Here is a 23268-nt window from a genome sequence, read left to right as displayed (position 1 = left end):
TCATGGCAGACCTGCCTAATGTAGTTGTTGTAAGGATTAAGTGAGATAATCTGTGTCACATAGCCCTTTGTAAGCATCAGCTCTGTTAATGCTCCCAGCAGTGCTAGGAAACAGGTATTCTTGCTCTCATTCGAAAGAGAAAGTAACTGAGGCACCAGGAGCTTAAACAAGATTCAAACCCAGACAAGTGACTCCAAAACCTGTTGCTTCCTGAATTTCCCACTGGTTGTGTTTTGATGGGTCCCCCAGCCAGGAGGCAGCAGGACAGAGTTTTGTTCTTTCCTACCTCTTATTTCTCAAAAGCTCTCTGCTCCCCTAGCAGCCTCATACAACGTCCAGGCTCCCGCTGATATTTGCAGAGGTACAATGGGGGGAATCACTGTAAAAATACTAACACCTGGTGTTTTTCTGAGCCTGTGCAAAGCATGCATCTCAGAGGGTAGAGTCCTCAGGCGAGACTGAAAGTCTCCAGGGTCTGAAGCTGCCTTGAGCGTGGGCTGCCATGGAAGCCCTTGGTGTGTCCTCTTGCCCGTCTTTCTGCTGCAGTTTATTGACGCAGCTTTGTGAACCCGTGAGTTACATTTGCAGCATTCTGAGGCTGAAAGGGTTCCTGTAAATACTCCATGTAATTAATTATAAACAAAGCAGCCAGCCAGGAGCACAATGCCCAAATAAATCCTTAGCAAGCCTCTTTGTGTGCTCTTTACCTCTCCTCTGCATTTCTATCCATCCAAGAGCTTCAAAAGTGTAATCCCCAGAGGAATTAGCCTCTAACACACTCACCGGCAGCGTGAGGAATTTCCCAGGTATATTCAGACTAGAATCCCCACTCCTCATCTTTTGTCTACAACAGGATGTCTTTGGAATTCTTCTCACTGCAACAACAGCTTTTCTGGTAGAACTAGAAATGACAAAGGCAGCATCTCCCAAGGTGTTTCTGTAGAGCATGAAGACCACAGAGTGTTAATACCTCTCATAGGAGGAGAAGGGGCTCTAGGTCAAAAATGTTGGGTAAATAATGAGCTGAACACACTTCTCTACTGCAGAACTTTCACCCTGTGACTTTCCAGGAAGCAGAGAAACTATGCTGTGCTTCCAGACTTTTTAGACTCTGGAGTTCTTTTTAGACTGTGGAGTTCTTCCTTCTCAAAGCAACACATCCCAGAACATACAACTCTGTGTGTGTCATGCACCCCCTTGGCAGGCTGGGGAAGCTGGGGATCCCTTCTCAGAATAACGTTTTTAAGTGCAAAAAATAAAACACATAGGATTACAAAGGAAACCATTTGTATCAAAACTAAATATCACACTACTAAAAATATTTTGAAATATTTAAAAATGGGCATGCATTAATATATGTATTTCTTTTTTAATGGATCTAATAATTACAGGTGTTTCAAAGTACTCATGGCCATAAATGATATTTCAAGATAAGGTCATTCCTCATTATTCACAAATTCTATATCTGTGAATTCACATCCTTGCTAAAATTTATCTGTAACCCCCAAATCAATACTCATGGCACTTTTGTGGTCATTTGAGCAATGAGAAATTTCAATCACCTGACCTGCACGTTCCCAACTGAGGTTGAAAAAGGCAGGGCTCTGCCTTCTTGTTTCAGCTCTCACACTGTAAGAAAAGGTGTCTTTTTCACGGTGTATTTACTGCCACATTTTGGGCATTTTTATGCTTTTCGTTGGTGACTTCACTGTTTAAATCGGTCTCCGAGTGCAGTGCTGAAGTACCACCTTGTGTGCTTGCAGGAGACTGTGATGCGCCTTATGAATAAAATAGATGGGTAGTTAAGCTTCATTTAGATGTGAGTTGTCGTGCTGTTGGCTGTGAGTTCAACATTAATCAACTATAAATTAAATAAGGTGTCTTTAAACAAAAACCACACATTAAAAAAAGATTGTGTATTGATTGGTTGATGATAATGTTGTGACCAGAGGCTCACAGGAATGTAAGTCCATACTTCCGCTAGGCGCAGTGGTTCAGCGTTTGCTAATTCAGTATTCAAGGTGACTAGAGCACATAACTGCCCTGAGTAATGAGAATTGACTGTATCTGCAACAAATGTAATGTGATGTGAAAATGTTTGTGACAGACAGCTATGAATACAGTTGCAAACATACAGTGTTTTGTAAAAAATACAGTGTTTTGTTGTCTACGTTCATAATTAAAGGAAATGGTGAATTTTACTTAGAGGGTAGTAAAGACAATTTTTCCCATTCAAGTTCATAGGCACTCTTAATTCTGGGAGAAGGTGGTTCCCAGAGACTGCAGTTCAGAATCCCTTCTTTAGTGGGACTAACTCAGGAGAGGGTAGAGCAGGGTAGCTGGTGAAAATTCCTGGGGGCTCTAGTCCCTGCTATGTTGTGAGTCAATACAAGTCTCAGATAAGATATTTTAGCTGATTTGCTCTTGCTGGGGGGGGGGTCTAAAAATTTTTTTCCACCAGGTCCTGAACCCGAAAGGCTCTATGATAGAAGGTCTTGATAATTATTCATGTGGAAAATGAGGAGTCCCATTCCAATAGCAAAGGGTAAGAGAGGTCTTTAATCTGAAAATAGGAGAAACAAATGACAATATAGTATTGGGGCGTTTAGATGAAAATCATGTCTTCTGACCAAGGGTGCCCAGAAAGAAAAACATCCCCTGTGTTGATTGCTTTTCTTTCTTACCCTTCACACCACAAGGAGTATGATTCAACGGGGCTAATTCAAATGTGTCAAAAAGAGGCTTCTTTTTTTCCCCTAAATAGCGAGATATAAGGAAGTGTGCCCTGGAGAGCAACTCTAATATTCATTCATTCATTCAATCAGTACTACTTACTGAGTACCTCTCATGGGCCAGGCATTGTTGTAGGGCTGTTGATACAGGAGTGAACCTGACTGGCCTGGTTCTCATCTCCTGGAGTTTCTGTTCAGGTTCTGGCTCTTCTCTCCAGGAGGCCAGTCCAGGAACTGGGGAAGGGGATGGAGAGGGGTGTAAGCCACCCCAAAAAAGCCCTTCAGGTGCCTGTCAAAGGACAGCACTCATACACTATGATTCTGAAAAACTAGAGGCTGAAGATAGTAGCTCAAGGGGCACCAGTGCAGAAATACGGGATAGAAACTGTTCCCCATGGCTCTACCATAAATTCTGGACACTCACAAGCTATCAGAAGTATATACAACACCTTACAGGGACAGAATATCCCCAAGCCAGAGAGAAAGACATGGTTGAATCTCAAAGAAAGAACATGTCTGGATGGGAGTATAGAAAATGGAGGCAGAAGTGGACAGGTCTCACCCATGCGCTCCCAATCAAGGGAAGTGGGCCTGGCCTGGGACTCCAGTTCTTGTGGAGACAATGGTGATACCTAGTATTTCGTGCAGCATTAGTGTTTTATAAAAAAATTGAGATGGGAGCTCCATCTTCTCTCACCCTTTGATTTCTTGGTGCTTTGCCCCAGGAATGAGGTCAGGGCTCAGAACCCAGGTACCTCCACCCTCCCATCTGAACCTGTTCAGGTGGAGAATGAGGAAGATGGAACTGGTTAAATTATCCCCAAGGTGGGGGGTTCAGTCTTAAGAGAATTTAAACAGGAAAAAGTGGCAGGGACAGAGATGACATCTAGGGTGGGAAATGGGAGGTGGTCGGGCTCAGGAGGATCCAACCTGGGAACCCCCTCCCTGTAGCTTCCAAATCTCCCTATACACTCCCTCTAGTTTCCCCCAACTTTTAAAATAACTCTATTCCTTCAGGGCCTTCTGGAAAAAAGATCAGGGCCTAAAATGAATTCTCCATCCCCCCAACAACAGCAAAAGCAATACAAGATTATTGACTTCACTAGTACTTGGAAATAAAAATTAGAATAGCAATAACTTGGAAGCATTTTAAATGGGGGGATTGAATAGAATTTTCTAAAGGAATACAAAATTTTAGTGCACTGTTCTCTGGGTATATTTTGAGACTGAATGATTAAGATTTCAGATTAAAAAAAAACAATAACAAAACAACACTACAACAAGTATTGGTATTTTACTCCTTAGAAATAAGATGAGATGTTGGAACTCCAAAACCAGGAGGAGATGGATATACCAGGTGTCCACAGCCCCACACCTCCACACCTCACACCTTCTATCTATACTCCGAGTTTGTATTTCCTGCTTGAAACAAGCAGCCTGCTGGGTGCTTGTTGGTCCTCTGTTACTCTGCCTCCTGGGGACATGTGCTGGTCATGCTGAGCCAAGGATTCTGCCCAGGTGACAGAAATTAATGGGTTCACAACATTTTAAGTGTGTTGGCCCCCCAAACTGCAGCTCACACAAATCTGGCCAGTTCACCTTGTGAGCAGAGGTGGATTTACCATAAGTCTAAGAAAGATTAAATTTTAGGGTTCCTTCCAAAGCCCTGGAAGGGGCCCCAACAATGAGTTCACATGGTCCTATGCTTTGTAAAATTTGCAAAAGTAAGATATTTTAAACACTATTGCTTCCTCTCTGTCACAATTTCCCTTATATCCAGTGGCTCTGGAAAAGCCATGGGAATTTTGGGGAAGTTGAAATGGAGATCTGTTTAGGCTGGATTTAGGTTGGACTATTTATATGGTTAGCTGTCATTTCTGTGCACAGTTAAGGGGTACCGCTAGCCATTCTCGTGCAGGAAAGGGCTTCCAGGTACGCCCCTGTTGTCCACCAGCACCGTGACAAAGGTTCAGGGCTAGTGGTCAGATCACAGTATGAGAGAGTGTCCTACAGCTCCCGGCACAGAAAGTGTGTGGATCGTGGAGGAGAAACAGGGTGTGAACTGCGCAAAGCCAGAAGCTAGTCTGTGGTAAGGTCTTCCAATCATTGATACGATGAGTGGGAGATTTGGACCACGCTGGTGCCTAGCCAAAATAGAAGTATTAATATCTCCCTATCAGGAATAAATAAATAAATTTAAAAATAATAAAATAATAAAGCATACACAATTATATACACACTGTCATTATAATTTTGTCTCTTGAGACAAAGATTTGGGTGCCAGTGGTTTATTTGGGAAGCCATACCCAAAAGTGGGAAAAGGGAAGCAAAGAGAGTGACACTAGGCTCTTAAATGGGAGAAAAGCACTTTGCAAAGATGCTGCTGAAGAGGGGCCTGTGAGTTTGTGACACAGCCGCCCCCATAACCGTTTCTTGAATGAGTTTACCCAAGTTTCTGCCTTCCTGAGCTCCCCAGGAGCAGGTGTCCCTGAGGACTTAGTGCCCCCCTTGGTCTCCAAACACCTGCTCAATCTGGGGGTTGAATGGATTCTCCTTTCCCAGGACCTGGGGCCACTGGAGCTGCACCTTCTTCCAGAAGCGATCTGCCAACAGCTGTAAAGCCACCTGCAAGAGAGAACCCAAAGGAGGAGTAAACAGGAAATTAAAACAAAGTAAAGAAGTTACCAGCAAGATTTACTCTATTCCTTGTGAGGTGGACAGACTCTAGGATGGTTCCCTAGGATTCCTACCTTTGGGTCTTTGCATGATCCCCTTCCCTTGATGTGGATGGAACCTATCACTTGGTTCTAAGCAATAGAACATGGTAAAGGTGAAAGAATGTCCCTTCGGTGATTATGTCACATTGTCTAAGGCTCTGCTTTGCTGGCAGACTTGCTCTGGAGACTCGCTGATGGGCTGATGATGTAAGAAGCCATGTTGGAAAGCCCACCTGGCAGGGAACAGAGGGTGGCCTCCAGCTGACATCTAGTAAGAAGTTGGGTCTTCAGTCCTAACACCACAAGGAGATAAATTCTGCTAACAACTCAAGTGAGTCTGAAATCAAATCTTCCCCAGTTGAGTCTCCTGGTGAGAATGTAGATTTTAGCCTCTGAGACTCTAAGTAGAGAACCCAATTAAACTATGCCAGCACTCCTGACCCACAGAAACTGTGAGACAACAAGTGTGTATTGTATTAAGCTGCTACATTTGTGGTAATTTGTTATTTAGTAATAGACAGCAAATATACTTTCTCAGAAAGGCATTTGTTCACTTACCTGTGGATAGCTAACACTTACTGCAGGCTTAAGGCTTGGGTTTTGGAGGTGAACAGGATGAATCCTTCCTTGAAGGAACTCCCAGTCTAGTGAGGGACCCAGACATGCAGAATGACACCACCAAACCCACAGGGAGGACTGTGAGGGATGCACACGGCTGGAAGGGGAAGAGGTGGCAACTCTGCTGGGTGCGAAGAAAGGATAGGTCCTTTCTGAAGAGTGTGATGGCTGAGCTGAATTTTCAAGGAGGAATTCACCAGATGGATCATGAGGAAAGCAGTGTATGTGGTAGAGGACACAGCACATGCAAAAGCTTAGAGATGTGGAAGAGAAAGTCATGGAGGGGGACTACGGGTGCCTGGGACATGAAGCTGAACTGGTCCCCTGGCAGGGCTGGGCTCCTGAAGGAGGCTGTGGGCACGGAGAGAGTGGTTGGAGTGCCAGGGTGTGGAATGTACAGGCTTAATTCACAATAGGCTTGTCCCTCTCTCTCCTGGCCTGATGCCCGCTCTCTGGTTGCATTGTTGTATGTCCCTTTATTCACAATGTCAGCAGGATCCATTCTTGGTTGTTCGGTCCTCTGGCTTGTCATTAACATGCCTTTGATGAGGAGTCTTTCTCTGTAGATAATGCCCTCATTTAGCAAATGGGCCCTGGACAGGCCTTCAGGTCCCAGATGGCTACATCTCCATGGAAGGGGGGGGGTGTGGGGGGGTTAATGCTGAATGGTAAGAGAAACGTGACTGCTGAAGGCCTCAGAGGGGAACACATTGTTCAGGGCAGATGCTCAGGGATGTCCCTGACTTTATACAGAAGCACATGGACATTGTCTTCAAAGGGCACATGCTGTTCATCATTCCAACAAGCAGTGCAGCCAGCTCCCTGTGTGATGCTGGCCAGCCCTCTTCAGCCTTCTTCTCTGGGCTGAAATTCTCTCATTTGCAAAATAAGTAAATGATCTAAAGACTTTTCTGGGTCTAAATTGTGTGTAAGATTTTAGCAGTTGTTAGAAAAAAATAGAACTGGTTGAGTGAATACATTAAATATCCCCAGTATTTTAATATGTTCCTGAGCCTTCTGAGGTGGACCCCAAATTCCATCCATCCAACAATATAATCTTGATCATATCCACGTGGTGTCTAACACACATACACACCCCACTTGCCACCAACACACACAACACGTACCACGTACCACATACCACACACACACACACCTCTCAGACCTAAAGAGGCTGATTGTCAAGCCAGCAGGTTTCCAGGAAGGGTCTGATCGTCTCTCACACTATAAGCAGTCATGTCTTCAAAAACAGAGGACTGGTTTTGGGCTGTTTTTCCTGCTACTTCTCAACAAAGTAGGCTGCTTCCAAGTCTGTGGAAAATTACTGGTTCTTCTTTTTTGTTTTTTGCCTTTCACTTTGATATACCTAAGCAGTCTTCCTAACAATTATGTGGTACCAATACATTCGTGGTCATTTGTTTCCCAATGTGAATTAATAAAGGAGGACATGGGGGTGAGGATAAGCAGAGGAAAGTTAAAATAAAAGAGCTCAGATTTGAGCATGTGGTAACTATTTGGTTTAAAAGCAATTAGTTGGCTGTCACTCTAATGGAGACTAAAATATTCATGAGTGTGCATTGCCAATATTTTGGATCTAAAATGAGAATGGTATTGTTATTACTAAACTAGACACTTGTGATTAAATGACCCACTATAATTATTCATTCGTCTGAGAAACATTTACTGAGCACCTACTGTGGGCTTCTCATAACCAACCTCCTCCTGTAACTCCCATGATGCTCTGCACAGGGCAAGGCCCAGTCATCCTCATTACTCCAAGCGAGGTGTTCCTTGAACACAAATATCTTTTGTGCTTCCCTTTTCACAATCAAAAATATTAAAGCAATATCTATTCATTTGGAAAAAAAATTAAACGACAATTAAGCAAAAAGAAAAACAGAATAAAATTTATCTTAATTATAATAGAGATAGTCACTGTTAACATTGAGCCTTTCTGAGGCACACACACATGCACACACACATACATTTGATCCCTCTGTAAATATTTTATAATCTGCTCTTTTGGAGGTATAATTTACACACAGTAAAATGAACTCTTTTTGGTAAACAGTTCCATGAGTGCTGACAAATGCATTCAGTTGAGTAATCATCCCAACAATCTCTAATCTGCTTTTTATTTACTTTGCTCTATATTACAGACATATTTCTGCGCCACTAAAAGTAGATCTGTATCGTTTTTATTTGTGGCACGATATTCCATCAGATACATGCAAGCTATTTATTTCACCGATGCATTTTTTTTGCACACATCTCCCTAACATTTGTCCTCAGGACAGGGGTGGAGACAGTTTCCTGTTGCCAGTGTGCCCAACATCTGCAGCCCAGGAGGGGTTCACAGGCTGCCTCATTTACTAATCCTACTAGACATGCGCATGGAAAGAAATCTGGTCCAGCAGAACGCTAGGGAATGTGGAGTTCTGGTTAAGTGGAATATTCTGGTTAACAGGGTTAGGCCCTTCCTTGTCTCTTCCTTTGCAGTTGATTCAGCTGCCTGTGCTCTTGCAGGGCCCCAGCTGCAGAGTCCAGATGGTTGCCACATTGGCGGTGCTGCTTTTGTCTAGGTGCCACTCAGTTCTAGCAGGTGTGGCCTTTCCTCTGGGTAAGTCCACATCTGATGGGCACTGGTGCTGTTCTGCAGGCATCCCTGCAGCTTCAGTGCTTCTGTAGGGCGTTGCCACCCACCCATCTGTCTACCGCTGCTACTAAGAAGCCCTCATGGTGGCAAAACCATGTGATGGTCATTGGTGCACTGTGAAGTTTTCTCTTTGAAACTCTCATAGAAGGGGTGACAAAGTAGGGCAACTTAACACCCCATGGTCTTATATAAGTTTTTGGTGAAGCAGCTTTTTCAGTTTTTACTTGCAGCCCCCGATCTCCCTAGGATTCAGGCATGAGTCCACGGAGAGGGGAGTTGGAGGGTAGGGACCTGGTGCCACTTCTTGATTCAGCCCTTGGTGACAGCCACCATATGGCTTCTAGAATTTCTCTCCCTTCTAATGACAATTTAAAATTGTGCCACGCTTCTTTGCCTAACCATATTTGTATTTATGATGAGTTCTTCACCAGGAGAGTACCGGGTCCTCCAAGAAAATATACCATGTCAGATCCAGCCCACATGCTCATGATCTGCTCACATATCCAGACATGATAGAAGGCCAGCAGTGGTCATAGCTGGACATCATCTGCGATTCCTCCACATTCCCACTTTGTAAGCTAACTGTATGTATTTTGCTACAAAAATGGAACCCTTTAGTAAGACAATCATAAAAACAAACCCTGAACAGTAACTACATTTTTAAAGAATAAATGCAATTCAGAGCAAGAGTATATAGATTTCACCAACAACTTATCATGACTGATGCCTTTTAAGTTGAACCCTTGCTAAATTTAACTCTGGGTTTCTACCAGACCAAAGTAAAAAATCTACTGTGAATTTATTTTTCTTGAAGGGAGAACAATTCCAGGCTGTCTTGTAAGATTGCTTTTAAACACCTGCAGGGAAGCCCTCACCACAGGGAAGGCACAGTTTTACTTCTCTGGCCTCTTAATCTGTCCAGAAACACAGTCTATTGGACCTGGTTACTTTTGGTCCCAATTAATTTTAAATTTGTAAACTTACAACATGACAGTGGTGTAAGATGTATTTAAAAACATTTAAGGAAAAATGTTACGTTTCCAGCTCTAGCCTGTCTGTGCTGGTTCAGGGTGCCACCACCAAAACCACTGCTGCCAGTTGGTGTATAAAGCAAACTAAACAAACATGGTCCCTGATGCACGGGACGGCCTGCCTAAGTGACTGTTATTTGAGGGTTCCCTGGCCCAGGAGGCCCTCCCTCCTCTCTCTCCCCACTGCCAGCTTAACTGCCTTTTTTGAGGGGCTCCACCAGTCTGTCAAGGACCTTGGGTTCCAGGGGCTTACATGTTGAGACAAATAAAGACCTAGAGACTGTTAACTTATTTAAAGCCAATCCACTGATTATATATCTGATGTCTGCCACCAGCAGTGTATAAGGGTCAGGGCTCAAGAAAGAAGAGGGGATTCATGTCATGGAAAATTCACTGCCTGTAGGAAGAGTTTTAAGAGGATTGGTTTGAGTTGCTACTTCCGTGAGGAGAGGAGAGGAGGCTGTTTTGCAGAGAGCTTTGTTGGGCGAAGCTTCTAAGGCAGGAGGTGTCAGGAATGTTTAGCTAGGTGGTCTCAGCATAGCCAAGGAAAGCAGACTTGATGTATGTTCGTGGCTCTTTCAACGTTTTCTGTTTACTATTGTCTGATTTTAGGCCCAGAGATCTTTTACGTGCCTTTTCAGATACTTAACTTTGCAAAGATTTTAAAAAGTGGGTGTTTGAACAGGTAGAATTGCTACAGCTTCAACAGGCCACAAATCTGGGTCTCGGGTCTTTGCAATGACATTTCTTTCCTAAGAAAAACTTTCTTTGCATTTTGTCAGCAGTTTGACTGCTATTCCCAACTCTCGGATACCCCTGCTCTCTCTGGAGGCATCTAGCGATCTCCTAGGACTTCTTTCCAGCGGGTCCTGCTGAGATGGGCAATGGTTCCCACTTTGTGGTAGTCACACCTGCGTAATCCCTCTCCTTTGAGTGTGGTAGGACTTGTAACTTGCTTTTAACTTCTAAAATATGGCGAAGGTGATGGAATGTTACTCTGTGATTAGGTTACGTACAGTAGTGACTGACATAATTGGCAGACTCTCTCTGTTGCCATTTTGCACTCATTGATGAAGCAGGTTGCTCAGGTGGCCTCTGAGCAACAACCGATTAGGAACTGAGACCCTCAGTTCAACAGGTCTCAAGAAACTACATTCTGCCAACAAATGTGAGCTTCCAAGTCAAGCCTTCCGATGAGACCCAGCCCTGGCAGACACCTTGATGGCAACTTGGGAGAGTCAGTGGAGCAGGATACCCAGCTAATCTGTGCCTGGATTCCTGGCCACAGAAACTGTGAGATAAGAAAGGTGTCTCCTACACTGTCGGTGGGAATGTAAATTGGTACAGCCATTATGGAGAACAGTATGGAGGTTCCATAACAAACTAAAAATAGAGCTACCATATGACCCTGCAATGCCACTCCTGGGCATATATCTGGAGAGAAACATGGTCTGAAAGGATACATGCACCCCAGTGTTCACTGCAGTACTGTTTACAATAGCCAAAACATGGAAGCAGTCTAAAAGTCCATCGACAGAGGAATGGATAAAGAAGATGTGGGACATATACAATGGAATACTACTCAGCCATTAAAAAGAATGAATTCAACAGGTCTCAAGAAACTACATTCTGCCAACAAATGTGAGCTTCCAAGTCAAGCCTTCCGATGAGACCCAGCCCTGGCAGACACCTTGATGGCAACTTGGGAGAGTCAGTGGAGCAGGATACCCAGCTAATCTGTGCCTGGATTCCTGGCCACAGAAACTGTGAGATAAGAAAGGTGTCTCCTACACTGTCGGTGGGAATGTAAATTGGTACAGCCATTATGGAGAACAGTATGGAGGTTCCATAACAAACTAAAAATAGAGCTACCATATGACCCTGCAATGCCACTCCTGGGCATATATCTGGAGAGAAACATGGTCTGAAAGGATACATGCACCCCAGTGTTCACTGCAGTACTGTTTACAATAGCCAAAACATGGAAGCAGTCTAAAAGTCCATCGACAGAGGAATGGATAAAGAAGATGTGGGACATATACAATGGAATACTACTCAGCCATTAAAAAGAATGAAATAATGCCATTTGCAGCAACATGGGTGGACCTAGAGATTGTCATACTGAGCGAAGTAAGACAGAAAGAGAAAGAAATATCGTATGATATTGCTTATATGTGGAATCTAAAAAGAAATGATACAAATGAACATATTTACAAAACAGAAACAGACTCACAGACTTAGAGAATGAAGCTATGGTTACCGGGCGGCGGGGTAGGAAGGGTGGAGGGAAGGGATAGCTAGGGAGTTTGGGATTGACATGTACACACTGCTATATTTAAAAAGGATAACCAACAAGGACCTACTGTGTAGTACAGGGAACTCTGCTCAATGTTATGCAGCAGCCTGGATGGGAGGGGAGTCTGGGGGAGAAAGGATACATGTATATGTATGGCTGAGTCCCTTTGCTGTGCATCTGAAACTATCACAACATTGTTAATCGGCTATACTCCAATATAAAATAAAAAGTTAAAAAGAAAAAGGAATGTGTGTGGTTTTTAAGTCATTTGGTATGCAACAATAGATAAGTAAAATACCTTCTCAGTCTTAATTCTCTTTGATCTTTATTTTTCTTCATAATTTGATCCCTTGGGCCAATCTCATCCCTGCCAGCGTCTCCTGCTCTCAGCTAGAAGCTGGTGATTCCCAAACCCGTGTCTCTTGAGATCAGAACCCATAAATATGATCTAATGGCTGGATACTGTGCAGGCACCCCAAGTTCAGAATGTTCAAATCTGCTCCTTCTTCTGAGTCCTTTGACTTTATATTTTCACCTCCTTTCATCCAGTTGTCGAATCCTGTGAGTCATCTCACTCTCACCCACCAATCTAATCAATCAGCAAGTCTAGCATTATATATATTTCTTAAAATTCTGGTTCTACATTTTGGAAATGAGATGAAAAAGTAAAGTGGTTGTCAGTCTATTGATATACAGGAATTTTTATGTGCTTATTTATTTTCTATTAAAATATAAGTAAAGAATTTAGATGATGAATATAATGTGGCTCAAAAACTAATATCTATCAATCATAAATTTGAACTGTTCAACATAGCCCATATTTATACTTAAACTTGTCTGCCTAAGAAAACTGGAGCAGTTGAATCAATAGTGGTTACACACTCCCCCCTGCTTCTCTAGCAGGGTTTTAGGAAGAAATAGGCCAATAAAATAAAGCCTGCTCACCCCTTGGTGGTGAGGGGCCAGTATCAACTGTTTTTGCTCAAATGTACAGGATTGGTGAGGGGGCACTTGAGAAAGGTCCGAGTCTACTCTTTTGGTTGGTATTATGTCTGTGCCATAAGGATGAGGTCCTGAGACTCAGCCTGGCCCATCTGACTATTTCAAGATGGAAAAGATGTGGACTCCCATAGCTGCCCCATGGTCTAGAAGGATCCCTTAACACTGCTTCTGCTGTAGGGCACACCATCGGGGGGCGAGTGTGCAGGGACATCCAGCGGCCCCTCTTCAAGGCTTCAAGTCACAACCCTGTCCTGATGGTTCTCACATCTGTATCTCCAGCTCAGATCCCTTCCTGAGCTCTAAGCTCGTATATTATCTGCTGCAGGGACATCTCCATTTGGACATCCTAGAGGCTCTTTAAACCCAACATGTACCAAACTCGTCCTCAAACCACCCTATCCCCCTAAAGGTGTTCTTGACCTCAGTAGGCAATGAAATCATCTCTCCAGTTTCTCAAGTCACAAAAGTGTGATGCTTAGCTTCTCTTTCTCTTTCACCTTGACATCCAATAAGTGACCACGTTCTATTGATTCAACTCTCTGAATCTCTCCAATACAGGCCATTCTCTTTCTCCTCACTCTTACTACCTCTGTTCAGGCCATCACCCTCTTGTGCACAGGAGTGTCCACACCCCTGCTAGACCGAACCATTCTTCGTGCTGCTACCACAGGTATCTTTTTAGAGAACAAGTCTAGGTATTTTTCCCTCTTGCTGAAAAACCTTCAACGGCTCTCTGTTCTCCCCAGTTGAAAAGGTCAAACCCTATTCAGACCTTGTGTGACCTGTCCCTGAATATCTCTCTTGCTCCTTCTCTCTCCACTCTGCTCTCATGTTCTATGTCCCAGCCACACAGAAGCACTTTTATTACCTCCAATGTGCCATGCTTCCTTTCGTACTCAGGTCCTTGCCCTTGCACTTTCCTCAGCTCAACACTTTCTGCAGCCCCTCCCCTCTTCCTTTCACTTGACTAGTTCATGGTCTTAGTTCTGAGTTCCCTCCTCTGAAAATCTTTTCTTGCGCCCCTCTCTCCCATTCCGTCCCCCATAATGCTCCCATAGCATCTGTGCTTGCACAATTGGAGGCATTGACTACTTTTTACATTTAATTATCTGTGTATTTGTCATTCTCCCACTCTACCCTATAATCTCCTTAACCGGCAGGGGTGGTTTCCTGTTCACCCTTCTCACTGTGTTTGATACCGCGTAGGCACTCAATAGACATTCTAGGATGGCAATTTGCCATCTAGACTGCTCAGCTCAACATACATGATAACTAGGCAGGCTTTAGGCATATCTATCCATTGTCACCCGCTTTAGATGTGGCTCCACCACTGTTGCCCACTCTATCACCGACTCTCAGCATGTGAACAAATCTCTCAGGAGTAACATAAGATTATGACACACCGATTTTCAGCTTTTGACTCTGTTCTCAACAGTCAGTTAACGGCGAAGCTGTTTGAGTGCAAGAAAGAGCCCCAATTTGACAGACCTTGAACCCTAATACTATTTTAAGAGTCAGGGACAGAATAGTCTTTTGATAGATCAGACAAATATGTCCTGAGGGATACAACAAAGCTGTCTTTGACCCTCTTCTTTTTAGTTTGTTCCTCATTGCTCCCTCTCTGACCATCTCCTCTCATCCCCATTCTCTATAGAATCAGAAGGGTAAAATTCTGTAATGTACAAAGAATGACAAGAACTACTACCTAATTATTGCCAGAAAGCAGGTCTCCACATTAACTATTCGAAAACCAAAGACATCATTTTTTTTTTGGCGGGGGCGCAAACTCTAATATTTAACCAGCTTCTAGCCAATAATTCTCTTGGATCAACCCATCCAAGTGATACACAGGAAACAGATATTCTGAGGTGCATTACTTAGATTGTTTGGGTTGTTGTTACTTAACACAGTAAGATGTGCATTTAATACTCACTTTAAAATTTACCCAGCATCTGTGAGACTCTACTGTCCATCCATCTGATCATGGAGTGGCACTCATCCTTTTCTTTATTATTTTTTTTAAATTTAATTAATTAGTTAATTTTTATTTTTGGCTGCATTGGGTCTTCGTTGCTGCATGCGAGCTTTCTCTAGTTGTGGCGAGCGGGGGCTACTCTTCATTGCGGTGGCTTCTCTTGTTGCGGAGCATGAGCTCTAGGCGCTTGGGCTTCAGTAGTTGTGGCATATGGGCTCAGTAGTTGTGGCTCGCGGGCTCTAGAGCACAGGCTCAGTAGTTGTGGTGCACAGGCTTAGTTGCTCTGTGACTTGTGGGATCTTCCTGGACCAGGGCTTGAACCTGTGTCCCCTGCATTGGCAGGCGGATTCTTAACCTCTGCACCACCAGGGAAGCCCCTCTTCCTTTTCTTTTGAGACAGTTCTTAGCCCTGCCCATGGGTACTCATGGGACCTAGAGCTCAGTGGGAGGGAGGACTATGGTTCCCTTCATGCTTCTTAGGGGATGATCAGCCCTCCCTGTGGCCTGGCTGACCATGGAGATCAAGGCTACAAGGAGTGTTTCTCACGTTTGGACCCTTGTCAATGCCACAAAGGCCGCATCAGAAAGACAATAGCCACAGAGAATTGCCTGTGGGTAAATGGCCCATCCCTCTTGCAGGGGACTGGCTTTCAAAATGTTAGAAGCAGCAGAGCTATTCCCCCACTTCTTTTTCTATTTTTATACAAAGAAATATCATGAGCAAGTCCAGTATGTAGAACAGATAAAAGTGGAACTTTCCTGGCTGCAGCCAGGACAATGGACAGGGGAGGAGGAGGGGACAGAATCCCACCGTCTAGCTCCTCTTGCTCTGTGAAGAGGCCAGAGTAGAACTACTTTCCAGATTGTTCCTCGGAATCCTAAATGAGAAACAGCTCTTACTGCAGGATATTGCTAAGGACACTGTTCTCCTCTCGTATGGTTCTTTTTTTCTAGAAGGATCCACAGAAGAAATTTCTCACAGGGCTCACTTCCAGGAGTCCTTCTGATTTTTTTTTTTTGAGTACTTAATTTATTTTTTATCTTCTTAAGGCTATGACTTATGCCCTTCTTTGCATCAGCCGCATAGGAAGCGTGGAGCTGATTTCATGGACCCTTGCAGGAGTTTCTTAGGACTTCCTGGGACACATTGTAAATTGTAGACATTAAGTCAGGAATTCAGGTATCATTTCTCCCTTATTTTCTTTTTACTCTGATTTTCACTTTATTATTTTATTTATATTTTATCAATTTAATTTATATTTATTTATCTTCTATCTTACACACGTGTGCACATCACCTCAAATTCTTTCGGGAATAAAACAGGATAAAAACGAATGCATGAGTGCATAATTATATTACAAAGATAACGTAACCGACTGCCCTCAGCAACCATCGTGTGACTGCACTTACCTCACTAGGGTGGAATCCATCCATGGGTTCAATGAGCTGCCAGGGCTGCCCTCCACTCTTCTGCCACTTCTCCGTGACTGCAGGGCGTGCACACACACACACACACACACAGAGGGTTAGAGACATGCTTTCCTGAGCAACAGTCAACACCCAAGAGCAAGGGCTGTGAAGGATGCTCCTCCTGGGCCCATGCTTACCCAGCCACATCTGCCTCTGCCGGGGGCTCTCTGAACAGAAATAATCTTTCCATTGTGTCATTATTTTTTCTCTAACTCAGGAAGACAAATGTGTGAGAGTGTTGGATGAATGTGGTTTGTAGAGTGAGGAGGGTGGTGGAGAAGGGTGAGCTCGAAAATATTCAACATCGATTTAAGTCCATCTCATTTCTCAGTGGCCAGGAGGACAGAATTTCAGGAGTAGGAGGAAAATATTAAGCATTTTGTTAACATCTCCTTTCATTGGCTGCAGACACTGCCTGCATATGTCAAGCAATCATCATTAAAACTCACACAGTTCGTCAGAAATATAATTACCTAAAATGATCTGGACATCACATTTAGAGTGAGTATGGCTACAGAGAAAACGTTATGAGCCCCATGAACAGCAATAAAACTGTCCTTCAACGGGGGGGAGACCAGGAATGTCAGTTGCTCCAAGGCAAAGGCATAATGAACTCTACATTATAATATCATACAGTCAATAAGAACTCCTCAAGGAAACTTCAAATCCCTAGAGAGCCTCCAGAGAGAAAAATGTGAAACCTACCACTCCCAGTGTAGCCCATGTCCTCATTTCCCTGGTGTCCAGAGAGGGGAACAGGCACAGCTGAGATTCCTCTAGTTCTTTCCCCTTCACTTCACAAAAACTCAAGGGCAGGGATCTGTTCCCTCTTGCCCTCTTTGTTTATCTCTCTTTTGCCCCAAGGATAGGAATGGAAATGCTATTAGGGGCTTTAACTGGATGAGAGAAGCTGGACTTTCCCAGAGCTGAATCAATACTATGCTGCTTTTGTAATCAGTCCTAATATCACGCTAGGCCGTCCACACTTGCTACCCAATCCTTGTCCCCAGAGGGGCTGCAAATACTGCTGTCCTTCTCAGAGCACAGGAAACAATTCCTGCTGGTGGTTTGGAATCCTATACTGGATCACCAATTCCTCTTGGCTTTTTCCCTGCCAGAATGGCCACCACTGAGCCACTCTCTTATACTTTACGCCTGGGTTTTATTGGAGGTTGCTAGAAGAAGCAGCTAATGGAAAGTGGCCTTTGCATTTCTTGTGAAACTCAAATCAAGGATATTGTCCACTGTGCCCTCCACATGTGGTCTCAAGGGAGAGATTGCTTCATGCTGGTAAACGGTGTATCTCTGAAGGAATGGTATGTATCTGCTCTTCTGATAGGAAGCTCAGAATTACAATGATACTGAAACCACATTAACCCTTATGAAGGCTTATTTGTTCTGCTGAACCAGCTTGCAGACCTCACAGTTTCCTGCCATTGGCCCTAGGTACCCCATAAAAGACAGAGCCTTGGGGAAGCTTGCCTGGCTCTAGCTTCAGTTTACCTGGCTGTTCTGTTTTTTAGGCATGACCTCGGAACCGGATTTTCTGCTTCAGGTTCAATTCTGGGTGCTTCACCTTTCCCTCTGGATCTGACACTTTGAAGCACCTGTGGGTCCCTCCTGTCTTTCTGGGTGTGCCATACTGCTCCAGCCCAGCCCTGCTCATTCTGGCTCACCTGTCATGCATTCCCCATGCTTGGTTCAGACTGTTCTTTCTCCCCCTTGGTCGGGAGAGAATGGGTCACTTTCCAACTTGTTTTTTGGGTCCTGCTGTTCTACTTTCTAACTTTATGCTGATTCTGTCTCTGAGCCATTTCCAATCTGAGCATCCAACCAACTACCCTTAATGGAGCACCAGGCTTTGGAAGGGTTTCTTCTATACAAAGTCAATGTCACCCCCACTGAGCCCCCTCAGTGCTTTTTGTACTTTTGTACTATTTGTCTCATCTCTACTTTGCAGCCGCACAGGGTTTCTAATATAGAAATCAACACTGATGCAGAAAGGTCCAGCCCAGGTAAGATGTCAGCCTCCTAGGCTCCTCTGTGACTTCAGAGGTGACCTCGCTTCCATTCTACTTGCACTCCTTTGCTTCACGCAAACCCTCAATGAACTCTTCAATCCTTTCTCCTGCTTCTCCCTTATTTTCAGTTTGGTTTCACCTTATGCTATACAAATGTTAAAAAGAGAAAGAGGGCTTCCCTGGTGGCGCAGTGGTTGGGAGTCCGCCTGCCGATGCAGGGGATGCGGGTTCGTGCCCCGGTCTGGGAAGATACCACATGCCGCGGAGCGGCTGGGCCCGTGAGCCATGGCCGCTGAGCCTGCGCGTCCGGAGCCTGTGCTCCGCAGCGAGAGAGGCCACAACAGTGAGAGGCCTGCGTACCACACACACACAAAAAAGCCCAGTCAAGACCTGAGAAAGGGTTGTATTAAAGAGATAGACAGCAAGCCATGGGCCTGACCTGGACCACTCACACATCCTCTGACCCAGCAGGGTTAGGAAGTTCCTCATAACACTTTTTGACTCTTCACATTTGCAGAGAAGTTTGAGTGACAAATTGAACCTAAACTTGTGCCTTCACTGGCCAAGAGAACGTTCAGAAAGGAATTACAGTGATCTGGAGATCTGGAAAATCAACAGTGGAAAGCAAATTTGAGCTTATAAATGAAACACAGTTTAAGCCAAGATGTGCTCCTGGAGAGGAATGTTTGTTAAGAGCTCCATATTAAAAAGACCAGACTTTCTTATACCCGTGTTTCCTCTAGTGTGATTCAATGCTAGTCTTAACAAGGCTTGTGGCAAGCATTGCCCTCTGAGGAATGCGCCATTAAGACCCTCCTAAGCCTCAGGGCCCGATTGTACTCTCCTTGGTATGCATCCTGGACTTTATGGTATGAACGTAAAAAAGGAGATGGTCTTTGGCCAGATCGCTCCAGGGACCTGCTCATATACTGAGAGTCCCTGGTTGTTCCCTAAAGCTAGGAAAAGCAACCCTGGAGGGGAAGTTGGTGCCTTTGTGGAACAAGCAATAAACCCGCTCTGCGAGCAGCAGGATGTTCGCGGAGCCGCGCGCGGAGCCGCGCCCCTAGCCCGCTGAGACCGAGCCCGCGAGACAGTAGCATTCCTTTCTTTTAGGGCGCAATGACCGTGCAAAGTCCCTGCAGATATGGTGGCGACTAAGCCGAGATAAAAGACCAGTTCTATAGAACAATGTTTATACAAAGTTTCTGCTTTAGGGCACAATGACTGTGAAAAGTCCCTGCTTTAGGGGTATATATATGACTATGCTTTGTTATTAAACTTGCCTTGCAACCATCAGTTGTTTGTGCCCTTCTGATCCCATACCTTGGTGCTCTCAGTTCCCTACCCCCTCTCGTCGATTGTTGCTGCACTTTGAGGACCCGCCGCGGCTGGCGGCAGAGGCTTAAAGTTAGTCGAGGCTGTTTCCATTTTGATTTGAATTTTATGTGCATTACTAACTACCAAACTAAAAACTATGGCCCTTAGAGAAAGGGAGAGGTGGTGATAGATATTATACTTCATGGAACAGATGGACATAATTGAGTCATCAGAATTAATGACTATTTTTCAAAGTGAGAAGGAATGGTGATTCCTTCTACTCCCCTTGGAGGCGTGATCCCATAAGGTAGGATATTTTCTCATATGATTATTGTGTCTCTGAGGCTTACCAGTCACTGAATATCTGTAGACATAAGAATTATAACACTTACAGGAAGAGTCAGTAACTCACAGGCAAGAGTTTAAGGTCTTACCTATATTATGACCAGTGCTAGACAGAGTGACCCTTTTTAGTTTGTTTATCTCAGGGTGAAATTTTGCTTTCTTAGAATAAATGCAATACTAGACAGTGGTCTCTACTTCTTCCCTGATTTAGACTGGGTGGTCCAAGCAGGGTATTATGGTAGGTTGGTCAGTTCCCTTCCTGCCTGGGACCATAATTAAAAATAGGCAAATAAATTGCCGTTTGTTCTTTGGAACACTTGAATTAAAGCTCTTGAAAGATCATGAGCGATCTCTTTGGATTTGGTACGTAATGTATTTCCTTTATTTGTAAAGTCAAAGAAGCTCTGCTAATGACCAGTTTTTCAGAGATGCAATAGAAATCACAGGAGTTTCATAGAACATTTGGTAGCTCCTTGATGATTAGCAGATATTTAAAAAGATAAATCTGAATTCTGGTCAGCACTCTGAAGTCACTGGTCATTTTGACAAACATACACTTGAGGGGAACTAAGAACCAAAACTCTGAGTTGTCTTAGAAGCTGAGGGGAGCTGGTGGTATATTTCAAGTGTCAGTGAAAAAATGGCCTTGTCAGCCAAGTGGCATGAGCCCCATTTATTAAATTTTAATGTGTGTTTTAATTTTAATAGATCATCTGTGGATTATGTACAGATGCAGACTCTTATTAGGTATGTCCTACTTAGGAGTGGGGCCTGGGGCTCTGCATTTATAACCAGTCCCCAGGTGTATAGATGTTGCTTATTTTGAACTATGTATTAAGTGGCAAGGGTGTGAGGGAATGGTGCTTTTTCCTGGGTGCTGGCTATGTACCAGGCATGGCATTTGGGAGGATTATACATTATTTTACATAATTATCACAAAGACTTGTTATGTAGATATAGTGTCTCCATTTCCAGGTCTGGAAAGGAGAGTTTAGAAATGTTCAGGGAATCGCCAACAGTCCCAAAGATAATAAATGACAGAGCTAGAGATTACTGTGGAAAATGAAAAAGTCTCAAGTGAATGCTAGGCAATATTATATTTTTAAAAACTTTATCTATATTCAGGGTGGGTGATGATCAAAGATCACTTGGTGGTGCATTTGTTTGCACCGGGAATTCATTAATGAGGCTTTAACTCTGCATTTTTAATGACAGGTTATTTATCAAAATGTCTCTCCCCGTGAGAGAAATATGTATCACCTACGCAGGAAATCTAGTTAACGGAGATCAGCCTCGTTGAAAAGATGTTCAGAATTGAAGTACTAGAGTCTACAATGCAAAACGTGTCAGCTAATGTAATATTTGATAATTCATGATGGCCATCTGTCTCATCCCAGATGCTTGGGCTGGGGGAGTTGGTGGTGGGGAGATAGAGATGATAAACTCCGTATGAGAGATCGTCCATCCTTTGCATACACTGCAAAGCTTTTCATTAGCATCATCTCAGCTGGCAGTCAATCAACAGAGACTTTTCTCTTGCATAACAGTTGCTTAGCAATGAAAATGGGACTGGAAGGATTAAAGTCAGTAGATAATAATTTTTCAGAGTCAAGATGTAAAGGATAAATCCAGTAATCATGCCTGTTTTCTTGTGGCCACTCATCAGTGACCCCAATGTTTGGATAGAATGCTAGAAAAGCAGCAGTAATGTTCTTTCCAGAAAGCTGGGATATGGTTTGTCCACTTTGCCATAGGCATCTGAAGTCCTCCCTTTGAGACTCATTAGTTTCATCATGTGTGAGGTCTGGGAATCTGCCTTGTTTTGAGTCCTTAGGTAATCCAGTGGCCCCAAGGAGAGGCACTGCCTTACCCCTCATTCCTGTCAAACTTATCTTTAGCCCAGCCGTAAGCGGGTCATTGCTAAACTGTCAAGAATAAGTTAGATGATTCCACTGACCTGTTGGCTCCCAGCCCACAGCTGTTTCCATCTGGTCACTGGCTCTATTGCTTCAGGGATTCTAAAATAATGGTGAAGTTAAGGAGGTGATGCTAAGTAAGCTTCCACCTTTCCAGAAAGAGTCTCACACTTTATCTTTTTTCAATACTCTGAGCTATCAATGCGTCAGAATGGGCAGAAGCGACCCTGCCCAATATACTGCCTGTTGGCTTGTAAACAAACGCCTTGCCCAGGCAGGCTCTAAATGGTAGCTGCTGCTTCTGTCTTGTGTCAATACCTAAACCAAGCAAAACTTACTTTCTTGGAAGTCAAAATCCATGTAGAAAAGATTGAAGTTCGTAAATTTCTGGCTGGTTGCAATTTTTTTCAGCGTATTGGAGAGTTGTTCTGCTCTCTGAATACAAAGGAAACAGGGAGAATTTCAGGAAACCTAGACTTGGGCTTTAGGGAGACAATTCAGGCAGAACAAAGAAATCAATAGTCCCCACCCCACCCCGACTGCAAGTATCAGCAGAGAGCAGCTCTGCATATTAAATTCCATTCATGCACAAATGGCCAACGAGCATACAAAACTGTTAAAATTCATTAGGAACAAAATCAGTGCAAATTAAAGTATTAAGATACCACTTTCTCCCCATGGGTTTGGCAAAGAAAAGATGAACAATCATGATGATAAAGAGTATTGCCATGGGGTATGTGATTGAGAATGTCAATTGGTTTAACCTTTCTAGAGAGCAATTTGCTGATAGGGATCAAATCGTTAAATATGACGTACTCTTTGATCCAATAATTTTCTAGGAATTTGTCTTAAGGAAATAGACATGGTACACAAAGACATACATCTTCATATATACAAAGGTTCATCACAACGCTATTTATCATAGTGGAAAATTAGAAACAATCCATATGTCCAACACCAAGGGATGAAATAAATCATGGTACATTCATATGCTCTATTTTCTAAAATGATTACAAAATTATGATGTGGAGGTATGATTATGAACATCAGAAGGCACAAAACAATATGTGTTCTGATACTATGTAGGCAAAAACCCCCAAATAACTATCTATGGGCTTCCCTGGTGGCGCAGTGGTTGAGAGTCCGCCTGCCGATGCAGGGGACACGGGTTC

General features: G+C 43.7%; 1 protein-coding gene across 6 annotated transcripts in view; it reads right to left on the bottom strand.

Annotated features, from left to right (window-relative positions):
- Positions 1 to 916: 916 nt before the first annotated feature.
- AOAH (acyloxyacyl hydrolase) overlaps positions 917 to 23268 on the bottom strand; it is a 191919-nt gene continuing 169567 nt past the window's right edge. For 3 of the 6 annotated variants that reach the window (XR_003679783.2, XR_003679784.2, XR_003679785.2), the window contains 5 exons: positions 22435 to 22531; positions 16438 to 16514; positions 5180 to 5357; positions 1568 to 1778; positions 917 to 937 (listed from right to left, as the gene is read on the bottom strand). Coding sequence is in view for 2 of the 6 variants with exons in the window: in XM_024130149.3 (XP_023985917.1) it covers positions 5229 to 5357; positions 16438 to 16514; positions 22435 to 22531 (303 nt within the window). In the remaining 4 variants the exon portion in view is untranslated. Of the gene's footprint in view, positions 938 to 1516; positions 1779 to 2871; positions 2967 to 5179; positions 5358 to 16437; positions 16515 to 22434; positions 22532 to 23268 lie in introns of those variants that run through there. The other 3 variants (XM_024130149.3, XM_028489891.2, XR_008617356.1) reach the window with 3 other exon arrangements.

Source organism: Physeter macrocephalus, chromosome 5 (assembly GCF_002837175.3).
Source record: "Physeter macrocephalus isolate SW-GA chromosome 5, ASM283717v5, whole genome shotgun sequence".
Lineage (NCBI taxonomy): Eukaryota > Metazoa > Chordata > Mammalia > Artiodactyla > Physeteridae > Physeter > Physeter macrocephalus.
This window is presented reverse-complemented; position numbering and strand designations above follow the sequence as displayed.